A 17,771-nucleotide genomic window follows, 5' to 3' on the forward strand; every position below is an offset into this window, starting at 1 on the left:
TGAGTAGGAGAGAAAAGGACTCTCAACCAATATTCTATATCCACCAAACTATCCTTCAAAACAAAGGAGAAATTAAGACCTTTCCAGAGAAACAAAAGCTTAAGAAGTTTATCACTAGTAGGCCTACATTACATGAAATGCTAAAGGGAGTTAGTCCTTTAGGCTGAAATGAAAGGACACTAGACAATAACTCAAAACCATACAGAGAAAGAAATCCAATAAAAAAACCACAAAAGCATATAGGTAAATATAAAAACCAGTATTATTCTATATGTGGTTTGTAACTCCCCTTTAGTTTCTCATATGATTTAAAAGCAAATGCACAGGGGTGTCTCAGTGGCTCAGTTGGTTAAGTAACCACCTCTTGGTTTGGGCTCAGGTCAAGATCTCACTGTTCGTGAATTTAAGCCCCACACCAGGCTCTGCACTGACAGCTGTGGAGCCTGCTTAGGATTCTCTATCTCCCTCTCTCTCTTCCCCATGTTCCCCCCCATCTAAAATGAACATTAAAAATATTTTTAAGTAAAAGGCAAATGCATAAGCATTTGAACAACACTGAACTAAGTAGTCCTAACAGACATAAAGACTACTTCATCCAAAAACAGAATATATATTCTTCTCAAGTACACATAAAACATTCTCCAGAATAGATATGATAGTCCACAAAATAAAACTCAATACTTTTAAAAAGACTGAAATCATACAAAGTATCTTCTCCAATCACAATAGAATGAAGCTAAAAATCAATAACAGAAGGAAAACTGGAAAATTCACAAAACATGGAAATTAAACAACACACTCTTAAGCAATAGGTCAAAGAACTCACAAGAGAATTATAAAATACTTTTAGATGAGTGAAAATGAAAATACAACATATCAAAACTCATGAGACGCAGTAAAAGCGGTGCTAATTATAGCTGTGAATGTTTTATAAAAGATCTTAAATCAATAACCTAACTATACCTTGGAGAACCAAGAAATAACAAAGAGATAACTAAAAGTAAAGGACAGTAGGAAGAAAGAAATAATAAAGATTAGAGCAGAGATAAATGATATAGGGAATAAAAAAATGGAATCAATGTAATCAAGAGTTGGTATTTTGAAAAGACTGACAAATTGGTAAAACTTTAGCTAAATTTACTTAGAAAAAAAAGAGAGAAGATGTAAATAACTAAAATTAGAAATGAGGGATGCCTGGGTGGCTCAATAGGTTAAGCGTCTGACTCTTGATGTTGGCTCAGGTCATGATCTCATGATTGTGAGATCAAGCCCCACATCGGCTCCATGCTGGGCATAGAGCCTGCTTAAGATTCTCTCTCTCCTTCTGCCCCTTCCCCCCAATAATGGCTTTATTAAAACTGATATGTAGTTGGACAAAAAAATTAAAAAATATAAAATCAGAAATTAAAGTGGGAAACTGCTGACCTTCAAGAAATAAGGAGGTATTGTAAGATAACCCTATGAACAACTGTATAATTAAGTAGGATTTATCCCAGGAATATAAGAGTGGTAAAACATTAAGAAAATCAATGTAATACACAGCATTAATATAATGAAAGAAGAAAATCCATTCATAATAGTCTCAATTAAAATAGAAAAAGTATTTGACAAAATTCAACACTTTATCATGATAAAAACTCTCAGAACATTAGAAAGGAATTCCTTCAATATGATAAAGGTTATTTATGAAAAACCTAGAGCTAACATCACAATGGTAAAAAGCTGAAACTTTTCCCCCTAAAATCAGGAAACAGACAAGGATGTCACTTTTACCATTGTTTTAAAACATTGTACTGAAAGTTCTAGCTAGAGCGATTAGGCAAGAAAAAGAAATAAAAGGCATCCAAATTGGAAAGGAAGAAGTAAAACTATCTCTATTCTCAAATAACATGATCTTATATATATGTAATATATATTATACTATGTTAATTTTATATTTGTTTTTAATATTAATATTATATATTTAAAAAGTCCACACACACATTCAGTCAAGATTCAGAGAATAAGACCAACACATAAAAGTCAGTTGTGTTTCTATACACCTGAAATAAATAGTCCAAAAGGAAATTAAGAAACAATTTTACTTATGACAGCATACAAAAGAATAAAATACAGAGGAATGGGGTGCCTTGGTGGCTCAGTTGGTTGAGCGCCTGACTTCGGCTTAAGTCATGATCTCGCAGTTTGTGGGTTCAAGCCCCATGCTGGACTCTGTGCTGACAGTTCAGAGGCTGGAGCCTGCTTCAGATTCTGTGTCTCTCTCTCTTGCCCTTCCTTGACTCACTCTCTCTCTCTCTCTCTCTCAAAAATAAACATTGAAAAATCAAACTATATATATTAAATTAAAAAATACAGAGGAATAAATTTAGTCAATGATGTGAAAGACATACACAAAAGACTATCAAATACTGCTGAAAGATATTAAGAAGATCTCAATAAACAAAAAGGCATCTTATCTATATATAGTGAATATATTAAAAACACTGGACTGTATATTTTAAAATGATGAATCTTATGTTACAAAAAACTTAACATTATGTGAAATATATTTCAATAAAGAATGGAGGAGGATAAGTATCTGATCATTATAATATGTGTGAACTCTAGCAGATCAGATAAAAGTTCAAAGGGAAAATCGTACTTTAAGAATGTTCCCTTTCTAGGGGCGCATGGGTGGCTCAGTCAGTTAAGTGTCTGACTTCAGCTCAGGTCATGATCTCCTGGTCTGGGGTTTCAAGCCCCACATTGGGCTCTTGCTGACCAGCTCAATTCTGTGTCTCCCTCTCTCTCTGCCCCTCCCCTGCTCACACACTCTGTCTGTCTCTCTCTCTCAAAAACAAATGTTAAAAAACTTAAATAAAATAAAATAAAATAAAAATGTTCCCTTCCCCCTACCCATCGCCCAGATCAGCACATCTTGCAGGTGGACCTCAGATACCACTGGAGAATGGAGGGAGGAACAGTTAGGAATGAAAGCTGTGACCAACACATTTGATTGTCCCTGAGCAGACGAATGTGGTAGCTGATGAGAAACAGATCTTGGGCTGAAGCAAGAGAAAACAAGCAGACAGTGGTGGTGACAAAGGGTTGGCACCCCTGGCACCAGAATGCCTTCCATTGCTTCATCCACAGGGTCATGCCTTAGGAATGAATAGTCCTTAACTGTCAGAAGCTCAACAGCCAGAGGTCCCAAGATACTTTTTACCCCTTATCCCCTTACTTCTTAGTCCTTTGGTGGCTTTGGTTGTATATTATGCAGTTCTTTGTACTTGTATTGTTGGAGTATTCCCAAAACTTACCCAAACCACAGATTTATTTGGGTAGTATATTAGGCCTCCAGGACTCTAAAAATGCCTGGACTTACAAATGATGAAGAAAAGCAGGCCAAGTTTTAAGGACAAATCTGGATCACGGGGAGCTCAGATTTAAATGAATCCCAGAGTTTAGGGGTGCCTGGGTCACCTCGGTCAGTTAGGCGTCCGACTTTGGCTGAGGTCATGATCTTACAGTTCATGAGTTCAAGCCCCACGTTGGGCTCTGTGCTGACGCTCAGAGCCTGGAGGCTGTTTCAGATTCTGTGTCTCCCTCGCTCTCTGACCCACCCCGGTTCATGCTGTTTCTCTCTCTCAAAAATAAATCTTTTTTTAAAAAAATAAATGAATCCCAGAGTTTAAAGGACTTAAAAGTCAGCTAAATTTTATTTGATTTTGGTTTTCTTCTTCCACAGTCCCAAAGTACAAAAAGGAGTAAGTGAAATAACTACTGGCATTTTAGATAGAGAGTAAGGAGTTTCCTTGGTAGTTTGAGATGTTTCGGTGAACGTAGGAGAGGTAGTAAGGCTGAGTGGAAACTGGTCGACAGCAGTCCTGAAGTCAGAAATCCCAGGATTCCTTAAACACTACCTTTGCCACTGTCTCTCCATCTCTCTGCCTCATTTGTCTGTTCATATCCCACTCCTCTAAGGACATGCCCAATTTTTACCTTGATTCTTAAGTGGATGAGTAAGGAAGAGTGAAACTGAGATAGTAGATATTCTACTTGCTGGGAACATTGGGGCCCTGGGATCCAGGAGGGATGAGAAGATCTGAACTCCACAGCGTTAACGTAAGTATGGCACAAAATGAGAGATGGAAGTTAGGAGACAACTGGAGACAAGGAGCGGCAAGTTTAAAATATACATCTGTATGCCTATCCTTGTCCCTCTTCTACTGCTACAAAGATACAGACATACATACTTGATCACACAATTCACCATTTCCTGGCAGTAAAAAACACAGGGCCTTCTTCACAACCCATTCCTGCCCCAGCAGCCATACCCACCTGCTGAGAGTCAGACCTTAGAGATGACCACCTACTGGCCCCAAGAGCGCTCATCATTTCCTTGGTGTCTGTGGCTTCTATCCCTGCCTACCTGAGGCAGAGATACCTTCTGCAGTCCTTCCTTCCGGAAATCTGAAGATTTCTGCAATTGCTCCTGAAAAGAAAGGAAGAAAGGTGGACAGGAGTCAGTAAACATTTCATAGTCATCCTTATGTATATAGGCTATAGGAGAGTGGGATAGAACTTTAGCAGAGGCAGAGTATCAGAGGAGATGAATGAAAATACCTCAATATGCTTGATTTTACCTCTTTGCCATCTTTCTCCATATCCTCAATCATGTAACTCTGCCTCTACTTTTACCCTTATTCATTTCCCTTAAACATGCTCATTTCCATTGCTTTCCACAAAACACTTTTCTCTCCTGATCTTCCATAAGTGGAATGGACAAGAGCCTATAAAGCTTTTAATCAATACATCTAGAAACAAATTATCATTTATCCTCTTGAATGCAGCAAAGACTGTAGTTTTGTGTACCTGCATTAAAGTAAGCTTTGTGAAGACAAGTAACTCAATTTATAGAATTTTAAGGCCAAGTGCTTATATACTTGGAAATACATAAACAGCCAAACAGAGGCAGGGACTAAAGAAAGGGAAGAGGAAGACAGAAACAAAAGAATAATATTCTTCAAGAATGGAGATTGAAGAATGTAGGTTGCTCAGCCTTGATGGGAGTAGAGGAATTCAGGGACCCTTGAGAGAAAAGCAGCAGGACCTATTTGTAATGATTGAAAACTAGTAAGAGGAATGAAGACAGGGATGCACTGAGTGAGAGACACACACATTAAACACACACACACACACAGGAAAAAAAAAAACCTGGTCTATAATTTCATAGTACCAGATAACCCTTACTGACATAAAAGTACATCTTTTACGTGTGTGTGCTTATGTTATATGTGCGTGAAATATTTATATTTTATATAAAGCATTTATTGATCAGGATGTTGAAACGAAAATATAGAATAAGAAGTGAAAACATCCTTCTTCTTTCTACCAACAGCAAGCTTTTTTTGTTTGTTTCCTTCTAGAAATCAAATGGCCTTTTGACTTAAGAATTTTTATGAGGTGACAAGAGGACGTTGGGCCAAATCAGAGATGTGAGGTTTGACTGACCGATTGCAACACGTCAATAAAATCTGGCTGGAAGGAGAAAGGTAGCCATCTGAAAATTTGAGTCCCAAAGTCTTTTATTGGTTATTCTAAGGTCAGCTTATCCCCATTCCCACCCTCAGTTTTTCTTCTAGGAGCTTCAGGGGCAGCGTGTTCCCCACTCCTGGCCAGCATGCTGTCGAAATGAAGAGGCCACTGGCAGCCTTGATACACATTTGTTGTTACAGACAGTGCTTTGTATACAAAAATCCAGGACAGAGGAAGGATAGTTGACTTCGGAGTGCTAAGTACCCAACAAATACAATTAGCAATTTGTAGCTTTTACCCACGTGTAGATTGCTGAGTATTCACCATCAGTTAACAAAAAATAGCTACTATTACCACACTGACCCCTTTAACAAATTTTTATTGAGCACTGTTGTGTGTGTCAGGTAGCTGTGCACTGGGAATATAATCATGAAAATACTGTAAGCAAAGACAAACTTCCTGCTTTGGAGAGTTTATAATCTAGTTGTGGGGGAAGGCATACATTGATCAAATAAACACATAAATGTAAAATGAAAACCACACTGCGTGCTACAATGAAAATGTACAGGGTCCTTTGAAAGTGGGTAAGTGTTGAGGGCAAATCAGGATGACAGTGATTTTTTTTGGTACGGTAGATTTTCATTATCAGTTCCATTGTTTGGCTTATAAACAGTTACCATACACATATTTTTTTTGGTTAAAAATTACATAAACATTATTACAAAATTAAACTCTAAAGAAATGTGTTCACAATCCCAAACTATTTTCATTTATCCATGTTCTCAGAAAATTGTCAATAAATGAAGACCTTGTTTAGGTTCTCTCTTATCTCAAGCTTGGCAGGTATATTTTGTTAAGGTGAGGACCAAGGTTTAGGAATATATATTTTTTAAGCAAGCTCTAGATCCAACACAGGGCTTGAATTCATGACCCCGATATCACGAGTCACATCTCTGCTGACTGAGCCAGCCAGATGCCTCAGGTATGTGTGTGTGTGTGTGTGTGTGTGTGTGTGTGTGTGTATATTTAAAATTCTTTTAAATGTTATTTATTTTTGAGAAACAGAGAGCGCGAGGAGGGGAGGGTCAGAGAGAGGGAGACATAGAACCCGAAGCAGGCTCCAGGCTGTGTAGTAGCTGGAAGCCTGATGCAGGGCTTGAACCCACGAACCATGAGATCATGACCTGAGCCGAAGCCAGACGCTTAACTGAGCCACCCAGGCGCCCCTCAGGTATATTTTTTAAAAACCCATCTCACAGGATGCTTTGGTGGCTCAGTTGGTTGAGCATCCAATTTTGGCTCAGGTCATGATCTCATGGTTCAGGAGTTCAAGCCCCATGTCAGACTCGCTGCTGTGGGCGCAGAGCCTACTTCAGATTCTCTGTCCCTCTCTTTGCCCCTCCCTGGCTTGTGCTCTCTCTTAAAAATAATCATTAAAAAAAAAAAGTACCCATCTCACTTCCTTTATAGGCTGTCTCCTCTCTGAACATGCCTCTGACTTTTCTTAAACACATACTTAATGTCCCTTTGTATGTTCAACCATCCCTGCCACGCACCACCACACCATTCTTCCTCAGTCCATGAATCTGGCAGTTCATAAATGGACATATGTCCTAGTATGCTTTGTTACCATTAGCTAACTTTTTGACCTTAGTTTTTTTAGAGAGATAGAGTTGTATTAGGTAAAATTGTAATACTTACCAGAAAAGATTAAGAGTCTTATTTGCCCTGTGAATAGAAGAAAGATGGCTTATGGAAGCAGAAGGTCTCCTTTCACAAAGCCAAGGGGAATTTTGGGGGGTTATTTACTCAACTTCGGTAAAATTGGGCTTGCCCAAATTTAAACCTAACTACTGATCATTTGTTTTCACAGTTGAGAGTCCAATAAAAACTTTCTGATGTTTGCAGAATATTAAAATAGTTTTATATATGAAACCATGTGACATATAAAGATTAGGGTCGACTCTTTGCATGTGCCTTTATCTTGTAAGGTGAACATTTATTCAGTGCTGTAATAGTACTGAATAAAAATAGGCCCTGCCTTTAGATGCTGGCAACCGGGTTAGAATTCTGACTTTCCTATTAGAATTCTGCCTTTCCTTCTCTGGATGGAATCAAAAGCTATATCCTACTAATCAAAGAGAAAGCCAGCAATACTTTCTGTCCAGACTACAGAATTATAAAGACTCTCCTTCTGTTAGTTCAAGGGAGATATGAAGAATACCATTGCTTTTTTACAAGTAGGCCTTCATTATTCTAGAAAAAGCCTGAAGTTATCAAGTACAAGAAAATAGTTCAAATTACTCCAGCCCCAACAACTTGAATTAGTTCTATACTTCCTAGATTTTGCCTCTCTCCCCTTCCCTACCCTTATCCAGAGTCCCTCTCCTAACCTTAAGAGTAAAATTCTGACTCCTTCAGATACAGAATAATGGTAAGAGTGAGATCTGGACAGGACTAATCTTTCCCCACTCTAAACCCACTCACCTGTCCCCAAAGAGAGATGAAATCACCAAGTGAATAGGCCTGAAAATCATTAAGCTGGCATTTTAAACTCTTAGGTTCTCTGAATTCCTGTAGATAGGCTGCCAGAATAAGGAGGAAATAGTTCTCCTGAAAAACAAATACATCTCTGAAGCTCACCTGGGTTTATGTTCATCTACAGGGCACCTTTTGAGTCAGTCTATGGTTTCTGGGCCAGAAGAGTGCATTAATTCAGGCCTCAGCCTAAAAACCAGGCTTAGGGAGACTACTCAGGATGGCATGGCCCTGGACATATTTGGTGCTACAATGGAGATAATAATCCTCATCTTAAAGGAGGGGGGAAAAAGTCCCTGCGGCACAGTGAGGTGAGGTAACTTGTCCAATATCACAGCTAGGCAAATGGCTGAGAAACATTCAAGGACTTAACTCTCCCAAATATGTGCCCTTTTCCACAACATGATGAACAACAAAGGCCAGGACATCTCCTAAATAGACGTTAGTCAAGGCTTTAGAAAGAGTATATAGCCTCCCCAAACTCAACATAGGACTCTGCAGCTCTACACACAAGTTAACAGGGAAAAAAGAATTCTTAGGTTAAAAGAACAGCAACTCTGCATTATTTTTGAGGGAGTGAGTAGAAAACAAGACTCTGACGCCTCTGTTAGCCAGGTTATAAATTTCTGACAATGAGGATGTCAAGAGGAAACTGGGACAGAGATTAGAAAATCTGAGGATTGGGGTACTTGAGGACTGGGTGGACGGTTAAGCATCCAACTTTGGCTCAGGTCACGATCTCACGGCTCGTGAGTTCAAGCCCTGTGTTGGACTCTGTGCTGACAGCTCAAAACCTGGAGCCTGCTTCAGATTCTGTGTCTCCCTCCCTCTCTCTCTCTCTCTCTCTCTGTCCCTCCCCTCCTTGTGCACTGTCTCTCTCAAAAGTAAATAAACATAAAAAAAAAATCTGAGAGCCAAGCTTTCGGATCCTTAAGAGCACCTTCAGCAAGAACATGAATATTCTTGGGGGTTAAGCTTCCAGAGTGCAGCGAGAGCCAACATAGGGGTGTATGAAAAGCTTCACACTAGTAAGACACCAAAATCAGACCACCGTTGCCTACTCACTCACTACTCACCCAGGCAGCACTGGAGCACAGACTACATAATTTAACAATCTGACATGATGGAAGTAACCCTAACAGATGGGGGGCAAAAAACAACCGGGAGGGAGGAGATAAACAACAGGACAGAAGGAGTTCACTGTTCTAGTTTTCCTGTGGAGTTCAAATGTGTGCGGTTTTCAAAACAAAAATCCAGAAAGAAATATGAGGTTAATGCATTTATTCCAAGTAATTAACACATTGAAAATAAAATTAAACTTGTCCAAGCCAACTCATAAGTTCTTTAATCTTTTGAACAAAATATACAACCCCAAACATCACACTATAGTGGAAACAGGGAAAAAGGGAGAGGCAGAGGAAGGAACACATATGGATTGTGGAACAGAAAATGAGTCCAATCCCGAAACAAGTTTCAGCTCTTCTACCTCTTCAGAACAGAAATGGCTGCTAAACAATTTAACACAAAATGTTACTGGATCACAATACAATGAACAAAAAGGCTTTTTCAAAAATAAAAATGACCCAAAAAGCATATTTGCTCCTGGCACTGAGCCATGGATAAGCCTTACCGATTCGACGTCTTCCAAAAGTGAAACTGCTAGATTTTCTTCCATGTTTATCGAGGCCATTTCCAAACAGATTTGTGGGTTAGCAGGACCATTTCAAGCAAAGGCAACAGAATAAAGGAAGTAAGGGGCTGACATGGCACAAGGAAGTAAACAGTAAACAAAAGAGCTACTCACGCTGCATTTCAAACAATGTTAAGGCAGGCCCATCCAAATGGAAGCCTAAGAGATGAACAATCAATCCTTCCTTCATTAGTAGTTTTCCATTTCAGCAGGCTTTCTGGTGTTTCTCCCAGAGATCCATCAGCTGCCCAGGAAATTGGGTAGGAATACAACATAGCAATTGGAGAAGTCAGGTCTCCATCTCCCTCCTCCCCCACATTCCAGAAATGGCAAGAGTCAAAGCCAACATACAATCAAAGCACACTGTGTGGTAAGCCAGACAAACATTTGATTTTAATGACAAAGTAGGAGAAAGCAAATTGGCAAAAAATAAAAATAATAATAACAGAAAATACTTTTTTTACAGATATGTATAGAAGTTATGATTGATTTATCTGGTATCTTAAGAAAAAAAGGAAAAGAGGTAAACTTTTTGGCTTCCATGAACATTTACTGTAAGATGCTTACTGCATCTCTTGGTGTAGTTTCCAGAGGAGACAGCCAACTAGTCCTGGATCATCTGGGCACCTGATTTCTGGAAGCCAATTTGATTCATCCGCAAGTAGCTCTGGACGTGTACTTTTAGTCATGAACACTGGATTCTGTGTGGTCCTGGGTGGCAGCAACTGAAGCCTCTTGTGCAGTTATTTCCTGAGGGACCATAATGCCTCCAACTACTTGCTCCCTTGTAGGGGACCCTGAAGCCAGAGATTTTACCAAATTCAAAGGGTGGTCAGTGTCCTCATCTACTTGAGGAACTGCTAATTGTGTACATACTTTCGGTATTTCTAGCTGTAGTGGTCCCGTCTCCAGTGAACTACACTCAGAAGGATCACCTGGCTCAGAAAGAGGAGAACAGATCTTCTCTTTTTGAACTCCGGATGTCCGTGTGACAAATTCAACAAGGTCTGGAAGGCAAGGAGATGGCCCAAGGCCTGCAGGGTGAATTGTTTCTGATTCCAATCTCAGTGAATCTTGTTTCTCTAATTGAGAAGTTCCTTCTACTTCATCAGGCATCATTCCTCCTGCTAATAGGTCAAGTGCTTGGTGTGTTCCCTCTAAGCTCCCCAAACCAAGGTCAGCATTTTCTATAGGAAGTCCAGTTTTCAAAATGTTAGGCGCGATCCTTCCACTTCTGGGATTAGATGAGTTTTGTTCACCTTCTGCTCCAAAGTTAAGCACCAGAGTTTTGGGAGAATCTAATGGAAACTCAGAATAGGATGGGATTGGTTCCAAGTCAGGGAGAGTGGAGGGATTACATCCTATAGGTGACATAGAATTTTCTTCACACACTTTCTGAGACAGGGAATTTGGGGATCTTTGTGCTTGGTCTACCCGAGTATTGCAGAAATCAACACCCATATCCCCCAGGCTCCCCAGGGCAGTAAGCTCTTCTACTTTTAAGTCTGAATCTGCAAAGTCTTCTAAGGCCTTGCTTTCTATTGTCACTGTTAATTTTGGATGGACATCTTGTAGCTCCAGGGCTTCTGTTTTTGGTTTCTCTGGGCTCTCCCAGGACTCTGACTTCTTCTTCTTTTCATCCCAAACAGCCAGTTCATAAATCATTTTACCCTGAGAGTCTTTTGATCTTTCTTTCTTGAGTTTGAGGCTTTTGTAACTCATTTTGGGAGCAGATTCTGAAGCTGAATTTTCTAGGCACTCTTCATTACCAGGTGAAATTCCTTGCTCCTGTGTACTATCTGTTAAACACATTTCTGATCTGGCTAGGGACTGGAGAAGTAATTCTGGAGCAGAAACTTTCACAGGTCTATCTTGTGGGTACTGGAGTAAAGAACTAGCTTCTGGCAAAAATGAGTCTATTTTTGCCTTTGTGGAAGACAGCGCCTGTGCACTCAAGTCACTCACTACTTTACTCTGAGTTTCATTTACTGTTATCAATTTCTTGGACTGTTCAGGCTTTTTGTCTGTTATTTGCAACTTGGACTGTTCTATTTCTCCCTCCCATGTACATCTGTTCCCACAATTCAAATTAGAATCTTCTATGCTACTGGGCCCAGCACTGATACCTGTTTCCTCTCCCACTATCCCTTCAGAAAGCTTTGGTCTCTTTTCTCTTAGTTCATTGTGTACCTCTACCTCACTTTCCTCACAATCCTTAGATTTGTGGACCTCCTGAATTTCCTCATTCTGGTTCCCAGATTCTATATGGTGGGTTTCTACCATCTTCTGAGATTCCATAATATGAAAGTGCATATCTGACTGCTGAGGGACTGGCTCTACACCTGGTGGTCCTGGCTCTCCCAGATCAAGCTCAATTTTTCCTCCTGGAGATATATCGCTATTAGCGTCACTCTGGAAGGAGCTAGAAGCCCACATAGCCAAAGTGTCTGTCTTTGGGGTAATAGTTTCATAAGGCCTACTTTGGCACAACCGTGTCAGAGGCTGCAGGAATCCATAGCCACTGCCTCTGTTTTCTGAATCTGTGCGTTCTGCAACTGACCATTTCCCTAGGGACAGCAGAGTTTTTGCAGTGGGCTTTTCAGGAGCAGAGCTCAAACTTCTATTTGGAGGCAACTCCTCTTGGGATGTACTATTGTTCAAAGTAGAAGTGGAAGATGTATCTGAACTTTCGATTCTAGAAAGACTGCTATTTTCCCCATTGGCCATTAAACCACCACTCAGCTTAGTCTCGGAGGGCCCCTTTCCACCACTACTGTAAAATATATCATATAAGTCCTTAGCATTGGCTGTGGCTAAGCATGAATTTCGCTTTTCCAATTTTTTGGCTTGTTCACTGAATACACTTGAGAGGGGAGGTGGAGGACGCACTAACACAGAGAACAGGGTCTGGTCTCGGTCACTCTCAGTCACCCCAGGAGCTGTCTCATCAGAAGGAATGGCAGCTGGCTGTGCTGAAGCCATGATGGCTACTGGCAACACAGGATTCAAAATGTTAGGACCCAGGAAGCCAGGGCTGAGAGTGTGAGATAAAGCTGGGTTTGATTTGACTGGAGCCAAGACAGCATTTGTTTGAGCAGGAGATGGAGAAGCTTGATGAGGAATAACTGGGGGTGGTGGAGGTGGTGGCGGAGGTGGTGGCGGAGGAGGTGGTAGCACTTGTTCAGGTATATGAGATGGCTCATTCTTTTCGGCCAGTACCATTTTTTCCTCTGGAGACCCTTTTAGAATCACCTCTTCCCCACCAAATGCTTTGGAGATGATATCAGGAGGCAGGAGAAGATCAGCTGAAGACTCTTTAACCACTGGCAGAGGCTTAGCACTAGTTCCAGAGGACTTGATGGACAGAAAGGTGTTAAGAGGAGCTGGCTTGCTCACTGTGGCTGAACCTGACTTGCGGAGTACTGTGGATGGGATAGGCAGGTTGGGTCGGATCTTAGTCTGAGTTGAAGTTGTCACAACAGGCATCCAAGGGCTCGTATGTGCAACAACCGTTTTCCCAGAGAGCTTGATTTTGATGGGCTTTGCCTTCCCAGCCTCAGCTTTCCCATCCTCTTTGTCCTTACTGTTTTCCACAATCTCTTCCTTAGGAATATTTAGGACGACTGAACTTTTTTCCTCCTCTTTTTCTGGCTTCTTCCAGCTGAATTTCCCAAAAGATGTTGGCGATTCTTTCTTTACCTCTTCCTTTAATTGGAGTTTGATGCTAGACTTTCTTTTATTTTCAGCCTTTTCAGGGGAGTTCCCACCCTCAGAGAGTTGGTCCTCTAATTCTTCAGAGACTCTGTCATCCTCTTTTGCTTCCTTCCTTGCCTTCTTTTCTTTCTTCTCTTCCTTTGGTTTCTCACTAAGTCTGCGCTTTAGCTCATTCTGCCGCCGCCGTTCTGTCTCTAGGACCACAGCCAAGCCAGCTTGACGGTCCAGATTCCGCCGCTCCTCATACAATGGGTTTTCAACCACATATTTCTGGGAAGAGAAAACATAATGGCTCAACAACTGGTCAAAATACAGGAAGAAAGAAAATCTTGGCCCTGCTATTGTTGGAATTCAACTGGTAGAAACCCCATAAAGTAGAGTCCTCTTCTTCAAGGATATAGATGGTTCTACCAGGTCATCATCTCTTACTATGATTGAGGAGAACTTCCTAGTGACTACACGGAATCTGAAGTAGTAATGACTTTTTCTGGCTCTGAAGTGGTTTGACAAAAGTCAAAAGGATTACTGTAGAAAGTAGGAAACTCCACAACTACTACAAAGACCAACCTTGTATTTCTCATTGTGTTGGTGACCCTTCACATGTTGCTCTCCGGAAATTGGATCCCCCAAAAATTCCTCACAGAGCTGGCAGTAATATCCAGTGATGGGAATCAGAAACTCAGACCCTGGAATAAGTAGAAGTCAGTCAAGAAAATAAGTCCTTTCCACCCAGGATGTCAGTAAAGGAAATCCCACTTCCCTATGCAGTAAAAAAGTTAATGGTATATAGGACCTTACCCACTTTCCAGATGAATCCAAACGGCAGTTTTCCCAATTTAAAGCTTGAACTCAGGACCTCTAGCCCTTCTACCTCTTGGGAACACTAACTGGTTAATTCAGGAGTTTTCTGTGCCAGATTCATTTCCGTTGTTGATTCTCCTCAAACTCCAACTACTATTAAGCATCGTAGGAGATTTAAAAAATATACTCCCAAATAGCTAGCTCAGTACCATTTGTATGAAGATCTCTCATGTTGGTATTAATTATTCAGGAACCTACCTTCTATAGATCTAAAGGATGGAGCAGTGTTGACTACTTACAAAGGTAAGAAATTGAGAAGTAAAAAGACAAAAAAACTTTCTACTTCTCAACTTACCTCTAATAATAACTATTCAAAAATATTTTATAGTTCTTAGTTGAAAAGGTAGTTAAATTACCATACCTTTACTGTTCTTTATTTACCTGGACTTTAAATAAGTGAGATTTTAGTGCATAAATCAGTGACCAAAAAAACTTACATATATACATTAAAAAAATTTTTTTTAAGGAGGCTCCATGCCCAACATGGGGACTGAACTCATAACCCTGAGATCAAAAGCTTCATGCTCTACCAACTGAGCCAGTAGTATGTGATATGTACATGTTTAACGTGTCTTAGAATTCTGGCCATATGGGGAGAGAGCATTCTTGTCTTACAGATCTCTATTTCTTTACACTCTAATAGACTGTTTTGCACATAGAAGGCATTCTTACACCTCTGTTAACAAAATAGTTATGTTTCATCCTATGCTGCTTCCTAGTTCAGGGACACCTCCTTTGGCTAAATGTAAGGAAACTACAAACAGAGCCAGGGAGGAACATACCTTTTGCAGGAACAGTTATCTTGTCAGTACGTTTTACAGCATCTTGCTTGGTCTCACTCTGGGTCTTTGAAGCCCAAGGTCTGTTGTAGGGATCCAGTGTCTATTTGCAAGAGGCAGAGGCGCTCACATAACAGCACTAAAACTCAAGGACCCACTTTTCTTTCTTTTTTCTCCCCCACACCAGGGGGGGCCAGAAGCCCCCAGGTACCCACCCCCACCCTCTCTGCGAACTGTTTAAATGGATATCACCTGTGGAAAAGGTAAACACATGTTAGAGCAAGTACTAGCAATAGATAAAATGAAACAAATAATCAGGTACTCAAGGAATCAAAAGAGGCAGAAGCCTCACTTACACTTGTCATGGTGTTTAGTTACAGGCAGGTCCCCTGGACTGAGCCCTGGGGATGGTGTCTCCTTTCTTGGTATCTCTTGGTTCTTCAGATTGGGGCTCCTGCCCATATAAGAATGCTTCATTTTCCAGCTTTGTAATGCAGATGGGGTGTAGATGTTTGAGGGGAAGGAGGGCGAGAATGGAAAGAACAGCGGGCAAGATACCTACCTGTGTGTGCTTCTTATTGTGCATATGAGTGAAGAAGTCAAACATGGTCCCACAGATGGTGTTGCAATCTTTGCACCAGTGATTGCCGGCATCATAATACTCATACACAGCAATGGGCTGATCAGACTGCTTTGCAGCTGGCTGGGGGCTCTCAGCAGTCTTGGGGCTCTTAGTATGGGAATTCTCACTGTTTACCTTGGATTCCTAGAGGGAAAACACCTGCACTCAGAAGGAATTCAAGATAGTCTAGATCTGTCTTCTCTCAGAAGAAGCAAGTAGCTTACCACTATAATAGATATAGGACCATGTGCCTAAATCTATATAAACTGGGGAAAACCTGAGAAATCTGTCTGCAAGGCTCAAACACAACTAGACTCATCATGTTGCCTCATCATGGAGAATACTTCATAATGGCAATATATTTACTTATATATCCCAAAATATTTAGAAAAAATACTCAATATTATGGAAACACTGGCTGCCTCTAGAGAGGGAAGTAGAGAAATGATGGACAGGAGTCTTTTTATTATATACCCTTTGGTAGATGTCAAATGTGTTCTCTATGCAATTAAGTATGTTAAATTTAAAAATCATAATGACAACTACAAAGAAGAAACAATAATGGAAAAGATAACAAGATAACTGACAGGATAAGCAAATGCAGAAAACAAGTCAAAGTTGTATCCAGGTACGCACAACTGGAGAGTTGGGAGGGCACTGTGCATAGATAAAGCAGATAGTCATCTACATGGGATGACTTAAAAGAATCTGAGCAAAATATTTCAAACTGCCTAAAACACCATCATTAGAGGGGCGCCTGAGTGGCTCAGTTGGTTAAGCGTCTGGCTTCGGCTCAGGTCATGATCTCACGGTTTGTGGGTTTGAGCCCCACGTCGGGCTCTGTGCTGACAGCCAGCTCAGAGCCTGGAGCCTGCTTCAGAGTCTGTGTCTCCTTCTCTCTCTGACCCTCCCCTGCTCACGCTGTCTCTCTCTGTCTCTCAAAAATAAATAAAACACATAAAAATTAAAAACAAAAACAAAAACAAAAACACCATCATTAGAATTTAACACCTTTGAGTTAACATGAGTCCTCTTTTAAACCATATCAACTCCCCAGATTAAGTCATCAATAATACTTTAATATGAATTCATGTATCAGCAAGCTGGGAATAGGTACTTATGAAGTGAGAATGTTGCTTAATGTTGCAGAGTGAGGCACAGAAAAAAATAATTTGGAACACAGGGAGCCCAAGAATGAATGAGGAGACAAGGTCAGGGAACTGGGCACACGGACTGGTAGGGAGAGGAAGACACGTTGGAGAAAGGAAACAATTAGGACTTCAAAGAATCTTCTGCTACTAGAGTCTTATTCAAGAGTCACTAAAGAGGGGGGGCACCTGGGTGGCTCAGTTGGTTAAGCATCTGACTTTGACTCAGGTCATGATCTCCCAGTTTGTGGGTTCAAGCCCCACATTGGGCTCACTGCTGTCAGTGCAGAGCCTGGTTCGGATCCTCTGTCCCGCTCTCTCTATCCCTCCCTTGCTTGCGTTTTTTTTTTCCCCCTCTCTCTCTCTCTCAAAAATAAATGACCATTACCTTGTCTGAGGAAATCCTCGGCATTCTACAGCCTGCTGACCCAGACCTGATCCGCGGCCAACAGCCCACATCCCCCCACCCCCCATTCCTGTTTAATGGAGTAGAAGTCCCATGTGCGTAACTGCCCACCTGGCACTCTAGTCCTATTAGCCCTACAGCTCCTAATGGATAAACATTTCAATAAAATTACCATGACTTTGAAAAAAAAAATGACCATTAAAAAAAAAGTCACTAAAGAAATCATACCCAGCAGGTAAGGGATGGATGGGTTCATGTATACACTGCTGGCAAGTATTAACTGACACTATCTTTCTGAAAAATAATCTAGGAATATACATTATACACCTCAAAATTCTTTATACCCTTTGACCTAGCAATCTCCACTCCTTGACATTTTTCCAAAGTAAATGTCTATGTCAAATAGGAGATGATTTGCCTGGTTAAATAAATGTTGGTATCAATACAACAATTTAAAAATAAGGTCATTTAAAATGATATTATAGGGATGTCTGGG

The 17,771-nt window shown here is 40.7% G+C and overlaps 1 protein-coding gene across 1 annotated transcript in view; it reads right to left on the bottom strand.

The window, feature by feature from the left end:
* Positions 1 to 3,679: 3,679 nt before the first annotated feature.
* The window catches only part of ZNF318 (zinc finger protein 318), a 34,600-nt gene continuing 20,508 nt past the window's right edge, over positions 3,680 to 17,771 (bottom strand). The window contains exons 7-8 of the mRNA XM_029943889.1: positions 15,662 to 15,865; positions 3,680 to 4,474 (exon numbers count right to left, since the gene is read on the bottom strand). Coding sequence (XP_029799749.1) covers positions 4,352 to 4,474; positions 15,662 to 15,865 — 327 coding nt within the window. The 3' untranslated portion in view covers positions 3,680 to 4,351. The remainder of the gene's footprint in view (positions 4,475 to 15,661; positions 15,866 to 17,771) is intronic.

Source organism: Suricata suricatta, chromosome 7 (assembly GCF_006229205.1).
Source record: "Suricata suricatta isolate VVHF042 chromosome 7, meerkat_22Aug2017_6uvM2_HiC, whole genome shotgun sequence".
Taxonomy (NCBI): domain Eukaryota; kingdom Metazoa; phylum Chordata; class Mammalia; order Carnivora; family Herpestidae; genus Suricata; species Suricata suricatta.